At 37.6% G+C, this 18,779-nt stretch overlaps 2 protein-coding genes across 6 annotated transcripts in view; one reads left to right on the top strand and one right to left on the bottom strand.

The window, feature by feature from the left end:
• The window catches only part of NCAPG (non-SMC condensin I complex subunit G), a 36,590-nt gene extending 31,939 nt beyond the window's left edge, over window positions 1–4,651 (top strand). Inside the window, exons 17-21 of the mRNA XM_010991029.3 lie at window positions 852–1,013; window positions 1,250–1,385; window positions 1,778–1,861; window positions 3,440–3,509; window positions 4,439–4,651. Of these exons, the coding sequence (XP_010989331.1) occupies window positions 852–1,013; window positions 1,250–1,385; window positions 1,778–1,861; window positions 3,440–3,509; window positions 4,439–4,562 (576 nt within the window). The 3' untranslated portion in view covers window positions 4,563–4,651. The remainder of the gene's footprint in view (window positions 1–851; window positions 1,014–1,249; window positions 1,386–1,777; window positions 1,862–3,439; window positions 3,510–4,438) is intronic.
• Window positions 4,355–18,779, bottom strand: part of LCORL (ligand dependent nuclear receptor corepressor like) — a 154,291-nt gene continuing 139,866 nt past the window's right edge. For 4 of the 5 annotated variants that reach the window (XM_031436803.2, XM_031436817.2, XM_031436809.2 and 1 more), the window contains one exon: window positions 6,932–7,075. In XM_031436803.2, the coding sequence (XP_031292663.1) occupies window positions 7,062–7,075 (14 nt within the window). In that variant the 3' untranslated portion in view covers window positions 6,932–7,061. Of the gene's footprint in view, window positions 7,076–18,779 lie in introns of all 5 variants that reach the window. The other variant, XM_031436815.2, reaches the window with a different exon arrangement.

Here is an 18,779-nt window from a genome sequence, read left to right as displayed (position 1 = left end):
ATGGAATGAAAGTTACTTATTAGGAAGGTTGATTTGGTGGTCAGTGTTATTAGGTGAGGTGATTTGGTAAGAGGAATAGAAAGAGAATATTAATAAATAAAGCAGTTAAAAATCTGTATAATTAGGAGATAAACATTTACAGAAAAAGAGTAAAAGGAAGTAGTAGTGAAAGCAGAAAGAAAAAATAGCAGAAATTGACATAGAAAAAAGTTGCGGGTACAAAAGCCTAGAAGATAGAGCTTTGTGAGGCAAGGGAGATGGAGGAATCCAAGATAACTCTGAGGTCCTAAGTGTGGGTGACAGAAGACCTCAGAGAAGCTGTGGACATTAGGGCATATGCTCATGATCAGCGTCTTGTAGGAGTGGAGGAAACAGGTTGGGCAGAGGAAGAAGTTGAACTGTCATGTAGTCTTAAGGTTCTAGCTCATCTCACAGGAAGTTCTGAAATTGGGACAGTCCTTTGCTTTGTCCAGAGTTGAGAAAGGGCTAGGCTGTTGTACCTGTGTATCTACCAGTTGCTGAATGTGGACTAACCCTTGGGGAGGAGGTGTGACCTTGCACAGAGCAAGATCATTGTCCTCAGCCTGGATCAGTTCTGTATCTGGGAACTCTAGCCTCCAAAACTCTGTAGCCTGGAGAATGAATGGTCCAGTAGTAAAGGGGGTGGACCTAGGCCCTGTACCACAGCATCTTCTACAAGAAGGGGAACGTGTTTGGGGAGGAATATGTTAATTTGGTTTTAGACATTATGTATTTGGAACTATGGCAAGATAGTTGGAAATGTCTGATGTGTAAGCTGTATTGGAATCATATCATTTCAATTTACAAGGATTTTTCTCTTGATTTTCTAGGCCTTAACCGTGCATGACAACCTGGCTATAAAAATTTGCAATGAGATTCTAACGTGTCCATATTCACCAGAAATTCGAGTCTATACGAAAGCCTTGAGTTCTTTAGAACTCAGTAGCCATCTTGCTAAAGATCTTCTGGTTCTGTTGAATGAGATTCTGGAGGCAAGTAGTTTCTAGTTCCTCTTAATGTGTGTATATTTTTATCAAAGTAGAGTTTACATAGTTTTATTAATATTTATACATATATTAGCACATTGTGACTTTGCTCATTTGAGGTAAATATTTCCTTCATAAATTTACTAGAACTTTTAGAATATTTTTAAACATCTTTATCAGTATATAGCTTTTTTGAAAGAAGATTAGAAAATGCTGCATTAAAAAAATGTTTTCTATTACAGCAAGTAAAAGATAGAACGTGTCTGAGAGCTTTGGAGAAAATCAAGATTCAGTTAGAAAAGGAAAATAAAGAGCATGGTGACCAGGTGGTAGCAGCGCAGGGTGACGGCGCACCTACGGCTGCTTTTCACAGTGAAGGTGGTGACAGCATGGTGACCCGAGTGTTTGTGAGACTGTCCTTTTCATCTTTACTGAGACACACTGTGTTCCTCCTCTACATGTGATTGGATATCAGAAATGAAAGAAGTTTTTCTAATTAACCCCCTGGGAAAGTATATTACTGATAAGTGTTTATTATACTTTTATAGTTTTTTGGGTACATTTCTTACCACATGACCATGCATACTGTGTTCTTAGGAGTTTTGCGTGCTTATTGTCCAGTGTGCACATATTTTGGAACATGGATTTATGAAAAATTTTCAATAGCTAGTATTGGGACTGGTTGTCATTTGTTTTATGAAAAATTGATCACTTTAAATATTTCACGAAGCTATTTTTAATTTACATTGTTATGCTATTTCCTTTAATAGAAAAGAATAAAGAAGTATATATAACTCCTGTTAAGGATGTAAAAACAACCCGAACGAAATCCACTCAGCAAAAGACTAACAGAGGTAGCGTATGAATTGACTAACTTTCTAATAAAACTGTTCAGTTTTGTTTTCCAATGAAATACTTTGTTTCCTTAGGGATAAAGATTTTGTGATGTCTTAGGTGTCCTTAACTTTCTTTTTGATTTGTTTTAGCTGATACTAGGTTTTGCTTTGCGTCTAAAAGACAGTAATATCAGTGTTGCTCCAAGTGCTTTTGACTGAAAGAAATATGATGCAAAAGATCATGTTGCAAAGGAAGATTAGTGTTAAATTAAGATTGTTATTATCAAATGATCAATGATAATTTTATATATTATCACTTACTTCTGTTCTGTCCTGCAGATGATTAAGCATTTTTTGTCTCTTTTGCCCTCCTAGTATTTTTCCGGGCTTCTGTTTTCCTTTTTCCCAGCGTAATTTATTTCCCAAGGGATATCCAACAATAGGAGATTTGTTGGAATAAATGTTGACTTTAGGAGATCACTAGACTTAGAAAAATGTCTGAAATTTAAGATCTTTTTATTGTTTTATTGTTTTCTTATTACAAAACAATGCATGCATATTACAGGAGAATCAGAATATACACCCTAGGAAACTAATATAAAGAATGTGAGTAATTCCACCCATGAGCCATTATTTTACTTCTTGAAAAAATATTTTTGAGGCTCTTTTCTCTGGAGACATAATTTTTTCCTAGATGGAATCTGGCCATAATACTGTTTTGTAGCCAATCAGTTATTTAAATGCTAATTGCTGGATATTGTTCCACATTCGTCCCATGTTGTTTAGTCCCACATTGTTAAATGTTTTCCTGGGGATAACTGTCTTAGAAGTTTACAAGCAAATATGCAAAGTTGGAAGAAAACAAAAAGTGTCACCTGAATAGGGTATATAAATTTCAACCAAATGATCATACTGAATAATTTGGTTTTGATCAGATTGCTTTTAGTCAGATATACCATGAGAATTCCACTTTTTTTTTTAGTAGCTCAGACTTTAATTATATGTGCTGTTTTATTTCTCATAAATGAGGAGCATCACGGGCCAAACTTTGCTTCTTACCCTTTTAAATTTCTAGCAAGTAGAATTTTTGTAACCCCTCCAGTATATAAAGGCTTTAATCTTTATACTGAAGTGTTTTAGAACGTACATTTATATTGACCATGTATATGTTTGAATATTTTACAAGTCATTACCTTACTGATTAAAGTTCTGTTTCTTTAGGACCTGTTTTGCAGGGTTAACACATCTAACATTAATTTTCATTGGTTTCTTCATACAGTTTGTGTCATAGAGGTACTTTCTTTAACATGTTTTTCACATGCTCCTTTCCCCCAAATTAACAAAAATTTGCCTCCTTATAACTCAGTTTCCATATACTCCTTTGCCTATTATCAGAGCTTACAAAAGAAATTAGTAAAATTTTAATCTTACTTGGGTTCGTTTTCTCTGTGGTGTTAATAATTTATATAAAGGTGGCGAGGAAATAGAAGGAAATGTGTTGAAGAGGGAAAATAAAGGATTTGAGTAGCACAGAAAATAGATTTTTAAATGAGCAACTGATAATACAGTTTGATAATGAATTATATTGTCTTTAAGGACGGAGAAAAGTGACAGCTTCAGCTAGAATGAACAGGAGACGTCAGACTGCTGAGGCTGACTCTGAAAGGTATGCCATGCATGTGTAGGATATGTTTTTTTAATTTATATAGAAGTAAAAAAAAATTGTAGTTTGCTTTTACTGTGAAAGAGAGCAGCTCCATATGCAACAAGATAATCTGTGACAACGGTGAGAGCTTTCTAGATAACGTGCCCTGGAGCACTTGACTTCTTACGGCTTGTGTGCTTTTCCTGTCCATGGGCATGGCCTTTAGTACTAGGTAGTCATTTTTGTAATACCTTCTTCCAAATTGTTTTTCCATATATTCCTCTAGTTACAAGGTAATGTATGTGTGATTTCTCTGATCTTGAATTAGCAAATTACTGAGGTTTAGATTTGGGTTCTCTACATGTATAATGGTAGAATAATTCTGCCTGTAATTTGGACAATATTAGTAGTATAGTGTTATTTTTGGTTTCTGCCAATAAGCTCCTGTAGGAAGCTGAATGGTTACAGCTGTCTGGTATTCATTCATTCATTCATTGGTACAGTATATATATTTTTAGTATATAATTTTAAGTTTTGACTAAATTTAAAATACCTTTTGGGGAAACTTGCTATTTACAGTGTTTTAGGAATTTATTGCTTAAATAAACAGAACTTTTTTTTCCCACTTCTTGAGTTCCCCCCAAAACTCTTGGGTAGCTGTTATGGTCCTTATTTGTTTGTAAGCTTCCTTATAGAAGTTTGGATTTTTGTCTTTTTTTCTGTATAACACCAGGTTCCAGTAGATACAAAACGAAATTAGCTAGATTCTCCATGACTCACTTTGCTGGATAGCCAGTCAGGTTTGTTTGGTTTTAAGATTTTAGTTTTAAGCTTAGTGGAATCGGGATATCAATCATACACTGATAGACAGAAACAAAAACAGTTTTATTTATAAATAAACTGGTTTTAAAGCTTGTATTTAAATTGGTGTATTTTCAACATCTGTTTAGTGATCATGAAGTTCCAGAGCCAGAATCAGAAATGAAGATGAGATTACCAAGACGAGCCAAAACAGCAGCACTAGAAAAAAGTAAACTTAACCTTGCACAATTCCTCAGTGAAGATGAAAGTTAGAAGAGATGATGGAGGTGGACTCCTTTGAAAAATGTCCTTTAAAATTATGTTCAGTTGTTTGCTTTAATAAAGTTACCCTTGTATGAAAATTAGAAAAAGTCTGATGTCTTGTAGAGCTCTTCCTGCTGGGTGATTCCATGTCCCTTGCCTGTACTGAAGCATTAAGACAGCATCTGTCAGTGCTCCGCAGGCTGTCTGCGTCAGTCCCGGCGTGAATCAGTCTGCGGCGGGCCAGCACCCTGCTTTTCAACCAGCCTTCCCAGGCGATGCCTTAAAATCATGGAGTTACGGACAAGTTTTAAGTGTAACTAGCTGGGGGCTTGCATTTGACAAGGTTTTAACTTAGATGTGGCAGATCCCACACAGATTAAAAACATCTCGGAACACATTTTACAACACCTTAAGAGTAAAATGAAGTACCACAAACTGGCTAGAAAGGAGCTTACTTCCAGGAAAAGACCAGTATAATGAACCAAGGTATCCAGCATCCGAGTTCAATAGGTACCATTTTGATAATTTTGTGATTCTGACACTAAAAACATTTTGGTAATGCTACCTGCATGGGTAATTTTTTTTCCTAAAATATCTGCGTATGAGAGCCCTACTTTGCTTACGTTGTTTCCTGGGCTACAGAGATGTTCATATTTACATATTAATCATGGAGTTTTCTATGTTTTTGGCATAAAATATTTATTGTAGATAATAAAAAAACTGGGAAAAGATGTGGCAGGAAGCCCACTACATACTAATTTATGAGCACTATTTCTTTACTGTCCACTTTCTGAAATCGGCACTTTCCTGACTTAGGAAACCTACGCTGTGGGAAATCAGTCCTCTTTCCTTCTACAACACCCAACAAAACACCTTTTATTATCCCTCTGATAATCGTCTTTCTCTTTATTATACAGAATAGAAATACCCTAACATTGGATCTGTTTTAATAGTAATTGTGCTTTTTTAGGTTTATTGACCAGAGGCCATTTATTTAAGGTGATATTCTAAGATGGAGCCAAAGTAAGATTGCTGTGCTTTTTTGAACCAAATTGCTACATTACATACGTATATGTGCTTTATAAAACTTAGAAATACAAAAGGAGTCTGAAGGCTACAAAGTAAGAATGCTTATTAAGCAAAAAGGAAAAGGCAGATGTGGTGATATAAAACAATGGAAAATAGATGATTGTTTTTCATTCTGTTGGCTCTGTGTCTTTTCCTGTGCTTCAAATTCCTTATGTAAGTCTTTTTTTGTTAAATCCCTGTCTTTGTAAAAATAATTTGGGGGCTGGGGCAGGTAAGGAGAAATAAGGACTTTCAAGGTACACAAAATGTGCCATAAGTAAAAGTCTTCAGAAACACAGCGAACTAAATCCCATTTAACCCACAGCCAGGCTATCTGAGGGGAAGGAGCCAAGTTCTTACATACTTACATGGAACACCATACCAGAGCATTCTTTCTCTGGCACAGGAAAAATAAATTTAAGCACCAAACTTTGAGTATTCTTACTATTCAAGTTTTAGACACAATCACATAAGCTAATGATGAAGCTATGCTTTTGCACTATTAAGGAATATTATCCTGATTTTAAGACATCCCTTTACACTTTAAAATAAATGGCTAAAATACAATAAAATCAATATATATAAATCCATTTACCATTTTTCACTCAAAACTGATAATTTACAGAAACCAAACAGCATTCTTGTCTGTAAAAGAGGCACAGATTTGCTGAATAGTAAACATGCAATTGTGCCATTGCTCTTAAAGCCCACAGACTGCAGGTTTAAAAACAAATAACTGATGAGCTCAGATTTTCACATGAATGGCAACATGCTACTTCATGATAAACTATGATCAATCTTTCTATACATATATAACTTTGAAAGAGTTACACTTCGAAGAGATACCTTTGCCTTTGACCAATTTGCTTCGAGGTAGTTGGTATCCACCTGTTACACGACTGCTCATGGGCCAGGTTATCGTCACAAATCCTCACACTGCTAGCCTTCTATATCTCACAATGCGTTATATATTAAGCTTTGGGCACGGAAAACTAGGGAAAATTATTTCAACTTACGGCATAAAAAATTCACAAAATACTGTTAAAAAGAGAAACATCAAAATCCATTTGTTCTGCAAAATTCCACAATGGTCTGGTGTAAAACATGTAAAAAAAAAAAAAAGTACAAAGAATATAATCAAAATGATTAATGCTAATGATTTAATATATAGACAAATCACAGGATTAGAAATCTTTCAAAATCAATGATGAATGCTTATCAGCAGAAAGAATATTGGCATACAGAGTAAGGACAGTGCAAGAAGAACTGCAATCTATTTCTCTTCACGTTTGAGATTTTGGTTTTGGACTGTACAGCTCGCTAGAGATGCTGCTGTCAAATTCAGATTCCATTCAGTGGGACGATTAAGGCACATCTTAACGGGGCTCAAAGGGCAACTTGCTGTATTCCCATCAGACAAATTCAGTTTCTCATCAGTTTTCACTTGTAGCATGCTGGAAAAAAAAAAGTGTAAATCACTTTAGTTTTACTTTAATTTCAAAGAAATTATCAACCTTGTAAAAGAAAATTCAGTTCTAGTGCTTGGACCTCAAAATATTAGAGTAGATACAGCATTTATGATCCTGAAAGTACAAGAGTTTGTTGTTTTTAGCTCCTGCCTCACTGAACTGAATACAATACAGATAATGGTGAGGCCACTCAGATACCACAGGACAGAAACAGCATGTATGGCTTTTATCAGTGTACATCAGAAAGCATATCTTACCTACTGAGCTTGGCTGGATTAAACTCTTTTAACTTTTCCTTTAACCAGCCAGGATCAGAGTCACTTCAAGACAAGAAGCAATTTATTGAATGCCTACTATATTCTAGGCACATTACATGTCTTATCTTACTTAAACATCGTAACAACCAAGCAAGGTTGGCATGCTTAAGCGCATAAGAAACGATAAAAGTGAGTCGCAGAGAGTTGAAGTACAAATGAAGTCAAGACACGGGGCTGGAACTGGAACACAGTCCTTGCTCTTCCCCTTATGCCTGTCTACCAGCTCTCTGAGAACCTCCTCTAGAATCACAGAGTCCACAGGGCAGCGAGCCACCACGTGCAATGCACACGTAATCCCGTCTTAAGTAATACTGATGATACTCATTTCACATTTTCCAGTGTGAATCCTTATGGTTAGAAACCATTTAATAGCTTGCTATACATTAGCTCATTTGACACTTAACTGATTGGTTGGGCTGCATCCTTCCTAAGCTTTCTCCAACCACAGGTCAACGATTCTTCCCATTAGTAAAGAGGAAGCTGAGCTGGGTAGTTTTTAAGCAACTTGTTCGAGCTGGTAAATGACAGCAGCATCCAGACTTAAGTAGTAGCATTCTCCTGATCCCTCCTTGCAACTTCAAGCAACTGACTCACTTGCCATTCAATAACCCAGAGAGATTTAACCTGTTAAGCCACTTTACAAGATCGAACATTACCCTGTTAGCAACTATCATATTTTTCACTGAGTCCTCTGCAGACAAACCATCCCAGTTCTACTGAAATGACATGATTTCAACTTTTGTAAACAGATAGGAAATAAAACGACAGGTAGCTTATAAGATTACTCATCAAAAAGTAAACTTCACAACAGTATAAACGGACGATAACTCAATAAAACAAATTCACATTAAAAAAAAAAGTAATCACTTAAAAAAAGCCCAAACCTTGAGATACAATTAATAACATTAATGTTTTTCTTCCTCCAAGGAACTGCTAGTCTTCGTATTTTTATTATTTGTATTTTCAAAACAAAAAAGTTTTTATACTTCTTCGAGAAACCCTAAGGCAAACTATAAAAATACAGTGAAATTAATTGAGATAGCTCGGTAGATAACTAACAGGTGTCAAACTCCAAAATAAGAAATGATGGCATGGAACAACAAATCATGGTGATAAAAATAACTGTTTTCTGTTTGCTCTCTGATTGACAAAAGTGTATTCATCAGAGAATAATACTCAATAACTACATTATTGTTCTTTTCAGTACTTTAAAGACAATTTTTTAAAGTGACTTTTCCAGAGTGTGTGCTCTAAATTTAGGAACACAGACTCCAGGGATGCACAAAACGACATGCATCGGAAGAAAATACCAGTTAAGAAAAAGAGTTAAACGTTAGTACCAATAAACAGACTAACATGTTTACTCCCTCATAAATATATATCTACAAAAAGACAACTAGTTGGTATTGAAGTCTGGGCACTTCTGATCTACAGAACCCTGAGAACAGAATGGAGCTCTCTCGAAGTGCGAGAACCAGAGGCACTGGAGTAGCATTAGAGGGAACTTTCTAGTCACTCCCTACTGCTTTTTAAAAGATAGGGAAGCTAAGGTAGAGGGAAATAGACAAATAAGCTGCTCTTTCTCAGAGCGTCCTAACCACACGTATGTGGACAAATACAAGAACTTGGATCCCTAATTATAATCTACTACTTACCAGAGCACTTTTCATTTCCATTTTCTACACCAAATTATTTAACATTTATTGAGTACCCATCAGAAAGCACTTTTGGGTTACAAAGATGAGAAAGATACAGTCCATGCTTTCAAAGAATTTGCAACCTAGAGGAATTTTGAACAAATACCCCTTTATATCTGGAAATTAAAATTTTGACCAAACTTGTTAAGTTTAATGCTAGACACCTGTCATATAATTATATATTTGTACCAAGTGAAAGATTAATAAATATTTCTCAAGTTTTCTTGATGGATTTTTTAAACAATGGTAATAAGTCTGCAAAATTAAAAGATCAATCATTACAAAATGTTATACAATGAAGTCTCTCAGTGCTCCGAGTCCTTCTTCTAGGAGCAATTCTTCGAGATAGTCCCTTTACATTGAGATATATATCTGTGTTTCAAATACCTCCTTTTCCCCTACACAATTCTGTATACCGTTCCATATCTCACTTGTATATTTTGGAGTGTTTCGTACTTGTACAATGAATACTTGATTCTTTAGCTACAGAGGATTCCATTCTATGCATATGTTATCATTGACTTTGCCAGTCTTCGACTGATAAACTTTTGGGCTATTCCAATCTTTTGCTTAAAATACCAATGTATTGAATATTCTTATGTGTCTCTTCAAGTATGTGTGCAAGTACATCTTCCTTCCAAAATTTCCTTCATAGACTGTGTACCATTTTACACTCTAACGATGTATGAATGTATCTCCCTTCCCTCACACTCGTACAATATATAATAAAATTTATGGAAGCTTAAAAAAATGGTATGCTATTGTTTAATTTGCATTTTTCTTCTGAGTAAGGTTAAACTTGTTTTCATATCTTAGAAGCCATTTGTATTTCCTTTTCGTCGTTCTTTGCCAGTTGAGATGGTCTTTTTCTCATTGATATGCACTTAAGATTAATCCTGTGGTCTATGTGAGTTACAATCCCACTCCCCTCCTCACCCTGCCTAGTTCACTGTATCTGCTTACAGTGATTTTGTCGTGAATCCATTTAAAATTTTCTATTATCAGGTTTATCAGTTTTATTTCATGGCTTCGCTGCTTTACATCATGATTAGAAAGCTGAATTAGCAGCATTTGAATCCTCTGATAAAGCGGCTTTATAAATCTCTATCAAGGATTCTTACGAAAGCTCAGCAGCAGTGCACACAGCAGCACTTTGGGGAGAAACGAGTTGGGGGAAAGAATGTAGGGACCTGGGTTCCAGTTCTGACAATATTAACAATCAGCCTTACGACCTTGGACAAGTAACCTTAGCCTCCTTCAGCCTCATTTTCTTCGTCTGTAAGAAAAAAAATGACATCTCCCGATTAACTTACGTGTTTCTGATGATCTAACAAGAGTCAATTAACGTGCTTTAGAAACCATATGGAGTTACAAACGCGAAGGTTCAGTTTAACAAGGCGCAGTTTGGTGAAGGGGGAAGAAGCTAGGAGAGGGGTACTTATCCCAAGTAAGGCCTCTCTGTCTCTGTCCAGTCAGGAGCCTAGATGGTAGGTGAGGGCTGAACAAGGGCATTGTGTAGACATCTAAGCCTGTTTTCAATGCTTCAGTAATTTCACACACCCCAAGACAGAGCCCCTCTCCACCACCTGAACGGAATCTTACAGAATATGTGCATTTGGAAAGTATAAAAGATAAAAATCTTCTGTGGGTCATGGAAAGACAATTATCGTTTGTGATTTGAATGATTACTGATAATTCTAATTTTAACAAAAATGATTTTTATATATTCAACTCTAATAATTTAAACTTGTTTTATTTATTACTGGAGGTATGTGATGGTTCATTTCTGTCATACAGACAATAAACTTTAAGTTAGCCACGTTGCAGGAAACACACTTTAGCATGATCAAGACAGGTCGGAAAATACCACTTATAAAGTAGTTGCGACACGCCAGGGTTTTGCAGATTGGTGAGGAGGCAGAGAGAAAAGTATTTGTAAGTTACCAGAATTAAAAGCAGCATGCAGTAAATATAAATAAAAGGAATAACTAAGGCTGGAGGAATTACAGAGAAGGGATAGATTAATCCCAGCAGTGGGGAAACTGGGGGGAAAACATTTGAAATAGGTCTTTAGGGATGAGGATTTTAGTAAACTGGGTCAGAGGGAGACTTCCTAGAGCCTGAGTTTGGAGTTCGGAGTTCGGAGCCTGAATCGAATCACCTGCTGAGTGTACATTCTTTAGCCTCTAAGCTTCAATTTAACTGGGGAGTGAAGATATAATACCCACATCTTAAGGGAAATGCGATTACTAAATGACTTTATGTAAATAAAGCATAGAGAATGCATGTAAAATGCCTGTTTGGACACGCAGTAAGGAGTCAATAAACCTAAGCTAATATCAGTACTAATAACAAGAATTAAAATCAAAAGGTTCACGTGTGGGGATAAACAATGGCAGATATTTGCTTATGCAATGTTCACCAAATTAGTTTGTTCCTATAATTTGTGTAGACAGGTAAGTAATGCAACAGTTAATTTTGAATCTCCAGGCTTAAAGGGGGTCAAATGTAAAAGAGCCACAGCATGTAGCCAGGAGAACATGGTCTACCAGTTAACCGTGAGATCTAATGTGAGGAAATAAATTCTTCATCTTGGTGGCAAATTCTGTAAGAGTTAGGTTGTACAGGTTTTGGGGTTTTTAAAAAGACAAATTTATCTCAAGAGCAAAATTTCCCTTTGGTAGGATACTGATGAATTTAAAGGTCTTGGGAGAATCTTAAGTGGGAGATTTTAAGTCAGATATTTTTCCTGACTTGCTTTTGATGATTCAGTATATTTATCTGGAGGAGCAGAACCGCCTAGTGGTTAAGAGCAAGACTTTGAAATCTGATACTCTTGGATTAGAATCCTAGATTTGCAATTTACTGCAACCAATTTTAGGAAAATTACTTTTTCAATAAAAGATTAGCACACTGGTGCAAACCAAGTGTTACCATGATTATTAGAGAGCAAACTGTGATAATCAGGAACTCGAGAGAAAACATCTAGAATGGAAAGAATAGTTTGTACTGAGAAATGGGATAGCTACTGACATTTTTAGTTGAATAGAATGAAGAAAATTATAGTCAGATCAAGGGCACAAAGCCAATTCTTTTCAGGAGCCAATGACCACAGTTTGCACTGCTATGTGATTTAGATGAGATCCTTGGCCGATTAGGGACAAAAGCTTTCCCTGAATTTCTTAATGAACTTGTATATAAACTTGGGGTAACACAACTGCGCCTAAAGCAGTATCTTAAATATAACAGGTATTCAATTATTCAATAAATACATAAATGTGATTGATATTTTTATAAAAATAGAAAATTTCAGTACTACATTAATATGAAATTAAAAGCAATTAGCAAGTTGTTAGTCTAAGATAATGCCAACTAGCTAACTAGAAAATATTGCAGAACCTGGTATGATTTAAACCAGTGTTTCTGGATCTGTTCCCATCTCTCTTTTCAGGAACTTATCAGTGATCAGCATCAACAATCCTGGAGAATGTCATTCTAAGTGAAGTAAGCCAGAAAGAGAAAGAAAAATACCATATGAGATCGCTCATATGTGGAATCTAAAAAACAAAAACAAAAACAAACAAACAAACAAAAACAAAGCGTAAATAAAGGACAGAAATAGACTCACAGACAGAGAATACAGACTTGTGGTTACCAGGGGGGTGGAGGGTGGAAAGGGATAGACTGGGATTTCAAAATTGTAGAATAGACTACACTGTATAGCACAGGGAAATATACACAAAATGTTATGATAACTCACAGAGAAAAAAATGTGACAATGAGTGTGTATATGTCCATGAATAACTGAAAAATTGTGCTGAACACTGGAATTTGACACAACATTGTAAAATGATTATAAATCAATAAAAAATGTTAAAAAAAACAAACAAAAAATAAGTAAAAATAAAGCTATTATAGTTTAAAAATAAAAAAAAGTACAATCCTGTTGCCCTCCTTCCTTTTTTTTTTAATATACCATCTGTGGCAGATTAAGTGCATTAACAGCCCCAGCTCTTCACCCACCACTGTATTCACTCTCTTTGCCCTAACATTTTACAGCGCCCTCTCACTGCCTCACCTGTGGGATGCGCTCTGGCTAACGGCATCCTAGCGAAACGATGCGACCTGAAGCTGAGAAGCTGCTCGGGATTTATGCTCACACGCACACCTGCTGCAGCCACGAGAACGTGCTGGGGCTGGCTTGCGGGAAGGATCTGAGACACACGCAGCAGGGCTGAGCGGTCCCACCTGACAGCCAGCCAACCTCAGGACACGCGAGGGGGCCCAGCCAAGACCCAGAGAGTCTTCTGGCCTTATTTGCCAATCACTGACTCATGAGTGAAAGAAATGCTACTGCTTCTGGGTGTTTGTAGCGTAGCACTGTTGTGGCAATAGATAAATGACAGACCATCTCTTCTCAACTGTGTCCTCACCACAATGTTTACACAAGTGCAAGGTCCCTCATTCCTTAAAAAACAAGGCTTCACTCAATCTTTTGTTTCATCAGGTTAATATTTTAGAGCTAGATTGCTTTAACAAGTTGTCCTAGACGTGCTATCACTATTTTCCATACCTTTTATTCTTCAACCTGCTCCAGTCTAGCTTCCAGGCCTTTACTCCACAGCCCTTACTAAAGTCATTCATGAAATGGTAAGTTGAATGAATGATCTTTAGTTTTCAACTTCTTTATCCTAACAGCATTCAACACTGTTGGCCATTTCCTCTGCTATGGACTGGATTGCCTACCTCCCCACCTGGCCCAGACTGACACGTTGAAGCCCTAACCCCCATAGTGAGAGATACAGGGCCTTTAGGAGGTACTTAAGGTAACATGAAGTCATAAGGCAGGGGCATAATCCAATAGGATTGGTGTCCCTATGAGAGGAGGAGACACCAGAGAACAGGAAAGCGGCCTGCAAGCCAGGAAGAGAGCTCTCGCCAGGAACGGGGCCCTCTAGCCTCGATCATGGGCTTTCCAGCCTCCAGAACCGCGAGACAACTCACTTCTGTTGTTTAAGCCATGCAGCCTATGTTGCAGCAGCCTGAGCAGAGTAAGATACCCTCTTGTCTGAGACTCACTCTTGTTTCTGGCTTCTAAGACAAAACACAGTACTGATTCTCCTCGGCTTCCTCCTGTCACTGCAAGGCCTCCCGCTCTACCTGGCTGACACATGCTGGGATTCTCAGGGTTGAGTCCCAGGTCTTTCCTTCCTGTTCCACAACCTCTCCTTGGCTCTCGTCCAGATGCAGCGTCAGTCATCAGCGATGGCCGAGGTACCTTCCCGAGCACTCAGCCCAACGTAGCTCCCCTAGAAATCCTCATAGCATCCAATTTCATGAACACAGAGTTCACCTGATGTTTTCTACTTACGCCCTCCCACTAAAATACAAGCTTGATGAAGAGTACAGATTCTTGTTGGTCTTATTTCCAGCACACAGCATACAGCAACTGGATAAATATTTGTTAAACAAATAAATCTGGGATGTTTGCTTCTAGTCATGATGAAGTAATAAAATGAGTTTGCCCTCTCACTTTTAATGACTTAAAAAATAAACACAAAATATATGAAACAATGTTTCTAAGATAATGGATGACAGGAATGCAGGATGGCAGTGAACTCTGAAAAAGGGGAAACAAAGGAAGTAAGCTCTAACATTTGCTCTGGCTTACTGCCTGGAGACTTTCTGGGCTGTATATAGGGGGGAACCCAAAGAGAACTTGGAAATCTTCCCAAGAAGACAGAGTTTAGAGGTGAGGGAGTCCAAGGTGACTAGAATGTGTGGGGCGATATACAGGAGAGAGCACTGCAGAGAGAGCCAGCTCCAGCGACCCCTGAAGTCTGGAGATAAACACTGATCAGTACACAAATGTTTCCCAAGGCTGTGAAAAGGACCAGGTGGAGAATACCCAGAGGCCATGTAGGACTGGATATAATTTGTGTTCCCACCGGAAAGAATGCAGAGCTAGCAGCTGAGGCGTTAAGCATGCCTCGGACAGGTGCTGGTACTGCCGCACGAGGGGTGAAATTAGCCACTGACAGTCCACACACATGGCTCTGGAGAACCTGCACGTTCTTGCCTTCACTCACTCTTCAGTCTTCATCGCACCTGACATCATGCTCTCCCTTCTCTCTCGACTTCAGACACACCAGTCACGTCTTACCCGTCTTACCTGCCAAGAACACTGGACCTCGTGGGTTTTTTCACATTCAGTTCTTTCCTCCTGAGAAGTCATTCCTCTCCTCCCAGTTCTCTGCCGCTCGGCCTAGCTGATTCCTACTCACCCTTCACAGCTCAGCTCAACGCCATGTCCTCCGAGAAGTCTGCCCTCACTTCCCTGACTTGATAAGCTCTCCCTATAAAGAATCCTCATAGGACCACCTACTAAGAACTTGTAAGATTTGTGTAATTGTTTTCTCAGTGTCTGCCCCTCCAAATAAACCTGAACCATGAATGGAATGCCTTCTAGTTTTGTCCCCCATTATTTCCCCTATGTCTAGCACGCTATACTATTGGCATACAGGAGACAAATATTTCTGAAAGAATAAATTAGTGGGGTCTATAGACATAGGCTTCTAAAATCTAGTTATTTTTATATAATACAGAAACAAAGAAGTAAACAAATTTTCCAGGTTGCCTGGAATTGGAATTGGGGGAGAAAAAAGAAGCCAAAGTCTTGTTTAAAATTAAACAAAAACAAGGAAGAAAAAAAACCTGGAAGGATGGTATCATTCAGACCCCTACTCTGCCTTTTTGTTTTTTGTTTTTTTTTTTTTGAATTAAACAATAGGTGAATTCAGTAGGCTTAACATTATGATAATCACAGAATACTCAGCTTCACTACAAAGAAAACTATTTACCACACAGGAAAAATGAGAGAAATATGGTAGCCAGGAGAGCTGAACTAAGAATTCTGAATTCCTGAGAGAAGAAAAAAGGGATAGCGAAGGGGAGAAGACAACAGTTGAGGAAGGAATTTAGGGTGTGAAGCACTGAAGTCAATCTCTTTCTAACAGGTGGTAGCAGCTGGTTAAGGAAGAGAAGGGTGACCCTTGAACTTACCTCAGATAGACAGAGCAGGTCTGGAGGCTGAAGGGAGAGAATAAAGATTTACAAAACAGAATCACACTGGCACTCGTGGCTCCCCCAGCACCACTCTGCTGGATAAAGACAGGTCTGGTCCCACAGAGATAAATCAAAATGGAACAACCACATGTGAGAAATGTATTGTGTGGGAGGAGGGGGTGGACAACGGGGGGGAGTGGATGGGGTGTTGGGATGAACTGGATATAGTAATCTTAATCTACTGAAAAAAGTCCAATGACTGTTTTCCCCTAGTCACACCATGTGAAAATTGCATTGAAATAAACAGGAGTCGGCAAACTTTCTATGCAAAGGGCCAGATAATGAATATTTTAGGCTCTGCGTGCTTCATGCTCTCAGTTGCAACTACTCAGGTCAGCTTCTGTGGCATAAAAAGAGCGACAGACATCATATAAGTGAATGACCATGACAACGTTCCAACAAAACTAGTGACAAAGCAGGCCCGGGGCCAGATGCCCCCATTTGGAAAGCTACCAGAGCTGCATTACGCAGCCACCAGCGCGGAGAAGCGACAAGTCAGCTTTCTTGGCGTTATGCTAATTACGCTGCCAAACTGAAGAAACAGCTTGAAATATTTTTTGACAAGTTCCCTGAGTTCTTTTTTGATTCTAATGTCTAACAATGCCTGGTCAGTCAAAAGAAATATATACAATATTTGTTGAATAAATTGAATAGTTTTTCATGAAAGATGTGGGGTAATTAGTAAATAAAGCAGAAAATCCTGGAAAAGTCAGTAATGGTTGACAAAGCAATGGGATATAAAATATGCAAGAAAAATTCTAGGAAAATATATCAAGACAAGGGATTATCAAACAGCTGTTTTATATTTTAATAATAGTATTTATGGCAAGAGTTAGAAACTCTTCAAAACCTAAAACTCTTCTCTGTACTCAGTTCCTGAGAAAATTACAATGATGGGCAGAAAACCCAACTGTAAACAGAAAGGATTTTTATTAGAAATTCTTGACTTCATTAGAATATTTTAAATTACTGGGTCACAGTTTCACAGTTTTGCTTACAGCACTGGCAGGTAGCAAGTGGTCATATGAAGCCCATGTAAAAGGGAATAGGTCGATGCATTTATTAATTTCTTTACATTAAAATATCTGTCTTTGTTTCATCCAGTTCTGATCAAATTAAGACTGTGGATTAGTTAAGACTTGAGGAGACACTGATCTCATATGTTTTCCTGAATTCATATAATATTTTCTCATGGTTTATCATACAGGGAGGAAAACCAGCTGAATTGACTGCAGCTCTTCCTTCCTTAACTCACTGAGAAATAAAATCTAATATACAAAAAAGAACTTACAAAATAGACTGATCAAAACATGATCATTTTGGAGTATTTACCACAGTGTTCATTTAATGGTGAATCTTAACAAAGCACTTAACAATTTAATTTTAATTACTCTAACAATTTATGTACAAGAACAAATCTAGTACATAAATTAACTTATATTTTTACAGTCATTGCATTCTTCCTGGGAACACAACAGTGAGTATAGAGAAACTAGCAGGAAACCATGTAGAGCCGTGTTTCCTGATTATATTCCCCGAACTGTGTCCTGTGGAGTGTGACGCTTGAAGACTGTGGCTTAACATGCAAATGGAGCACTGTGACTCAGGGAGCACAGGAAAGAGAACCGAACGTTTCCCAGTGTTATCAGACCACAGATCCCCTTGCATCCAGAACGTCTTGGTGGACTAGTGCGTCACGGAACACACCTTTGGAATGCTTGTAGCCAACTAGATTAAGGTGGTGGAATTATCTGGAAACACCTTTCTATCAAAATGAAATTTGGAAAATCATCTACTCCATGCTTCCATTAGATAATAATTATGATGCTGAAAACGGCACACGAAGAGACCCTTAACCCTAAATTTTGTTTTTAAGTGTTTAAAAATATTCTATGCCGAGGGTTGCCTCAACCATACAAACTGAAAAGAACACCTTGAGTTAGGTCTCCAAAAATGTGGTAAAGTGTTCACTAGCAGGAACAGAGAAGAATGTGTGGTTAGTCTCAGTTTTAGGTAGTTAAAGAAGTATACTATTAGTTACAATTGCCCATCAGTTATATACCTGAGTGAAAACCAGAATTCTGAATGGAAAAAGTACATGTATATTCAGTCATTTTTGAGGACAGATGACAAAACGGGAGAAGCTGACAAACTGACCTTTTTTTCACTCATCTCAGAATCCAATTCAAGGTGTGAACTTGAATTCTGAATTTTTATGGGAAACTTAACATTTTAGAATGAATACTATCAGGACAGTAGCTTTAAGTACACATTAGGTTATTCTACTCTTAAAATTTCCCCAGAGGTGTCCGAAGTCCGTTTATTATATCCAGATATATATCAGTTAGGAAAAAGCACACATTTGCTTTGGGAACTGAAAAGACACTGACATTAAAAAGGTCTATATTACTATTTTCAATAGTCACACTCAGTGTTAGGCCATTATCACCTCAAAAATCATCTCACGACTGGCCCTTCACACACCCCCATTCTACCCTCCCCCTCAAGTCTATATTGTGCACAACTATTAGAAAAAGACTCCCTAGAATT

Source organism: Camelus dromedarius, chromosome 1 (assembly GCF_036321535.1).
Source record: "Camelus dromedarius isolate mCamDro1 chromosome 1, mCamDro1.pat, whole genome shotgun sequence".
NCBI lineage: Eukaryota > Metazoa > Chordata > Mammalia > Artiodactyla > Camelidae > Camelus > Camelus dromedarius.
Note: the sequence above shows the minus strand (reverse complement) of the source record. Positions and strands in the feature narration are given on the sequence as shown.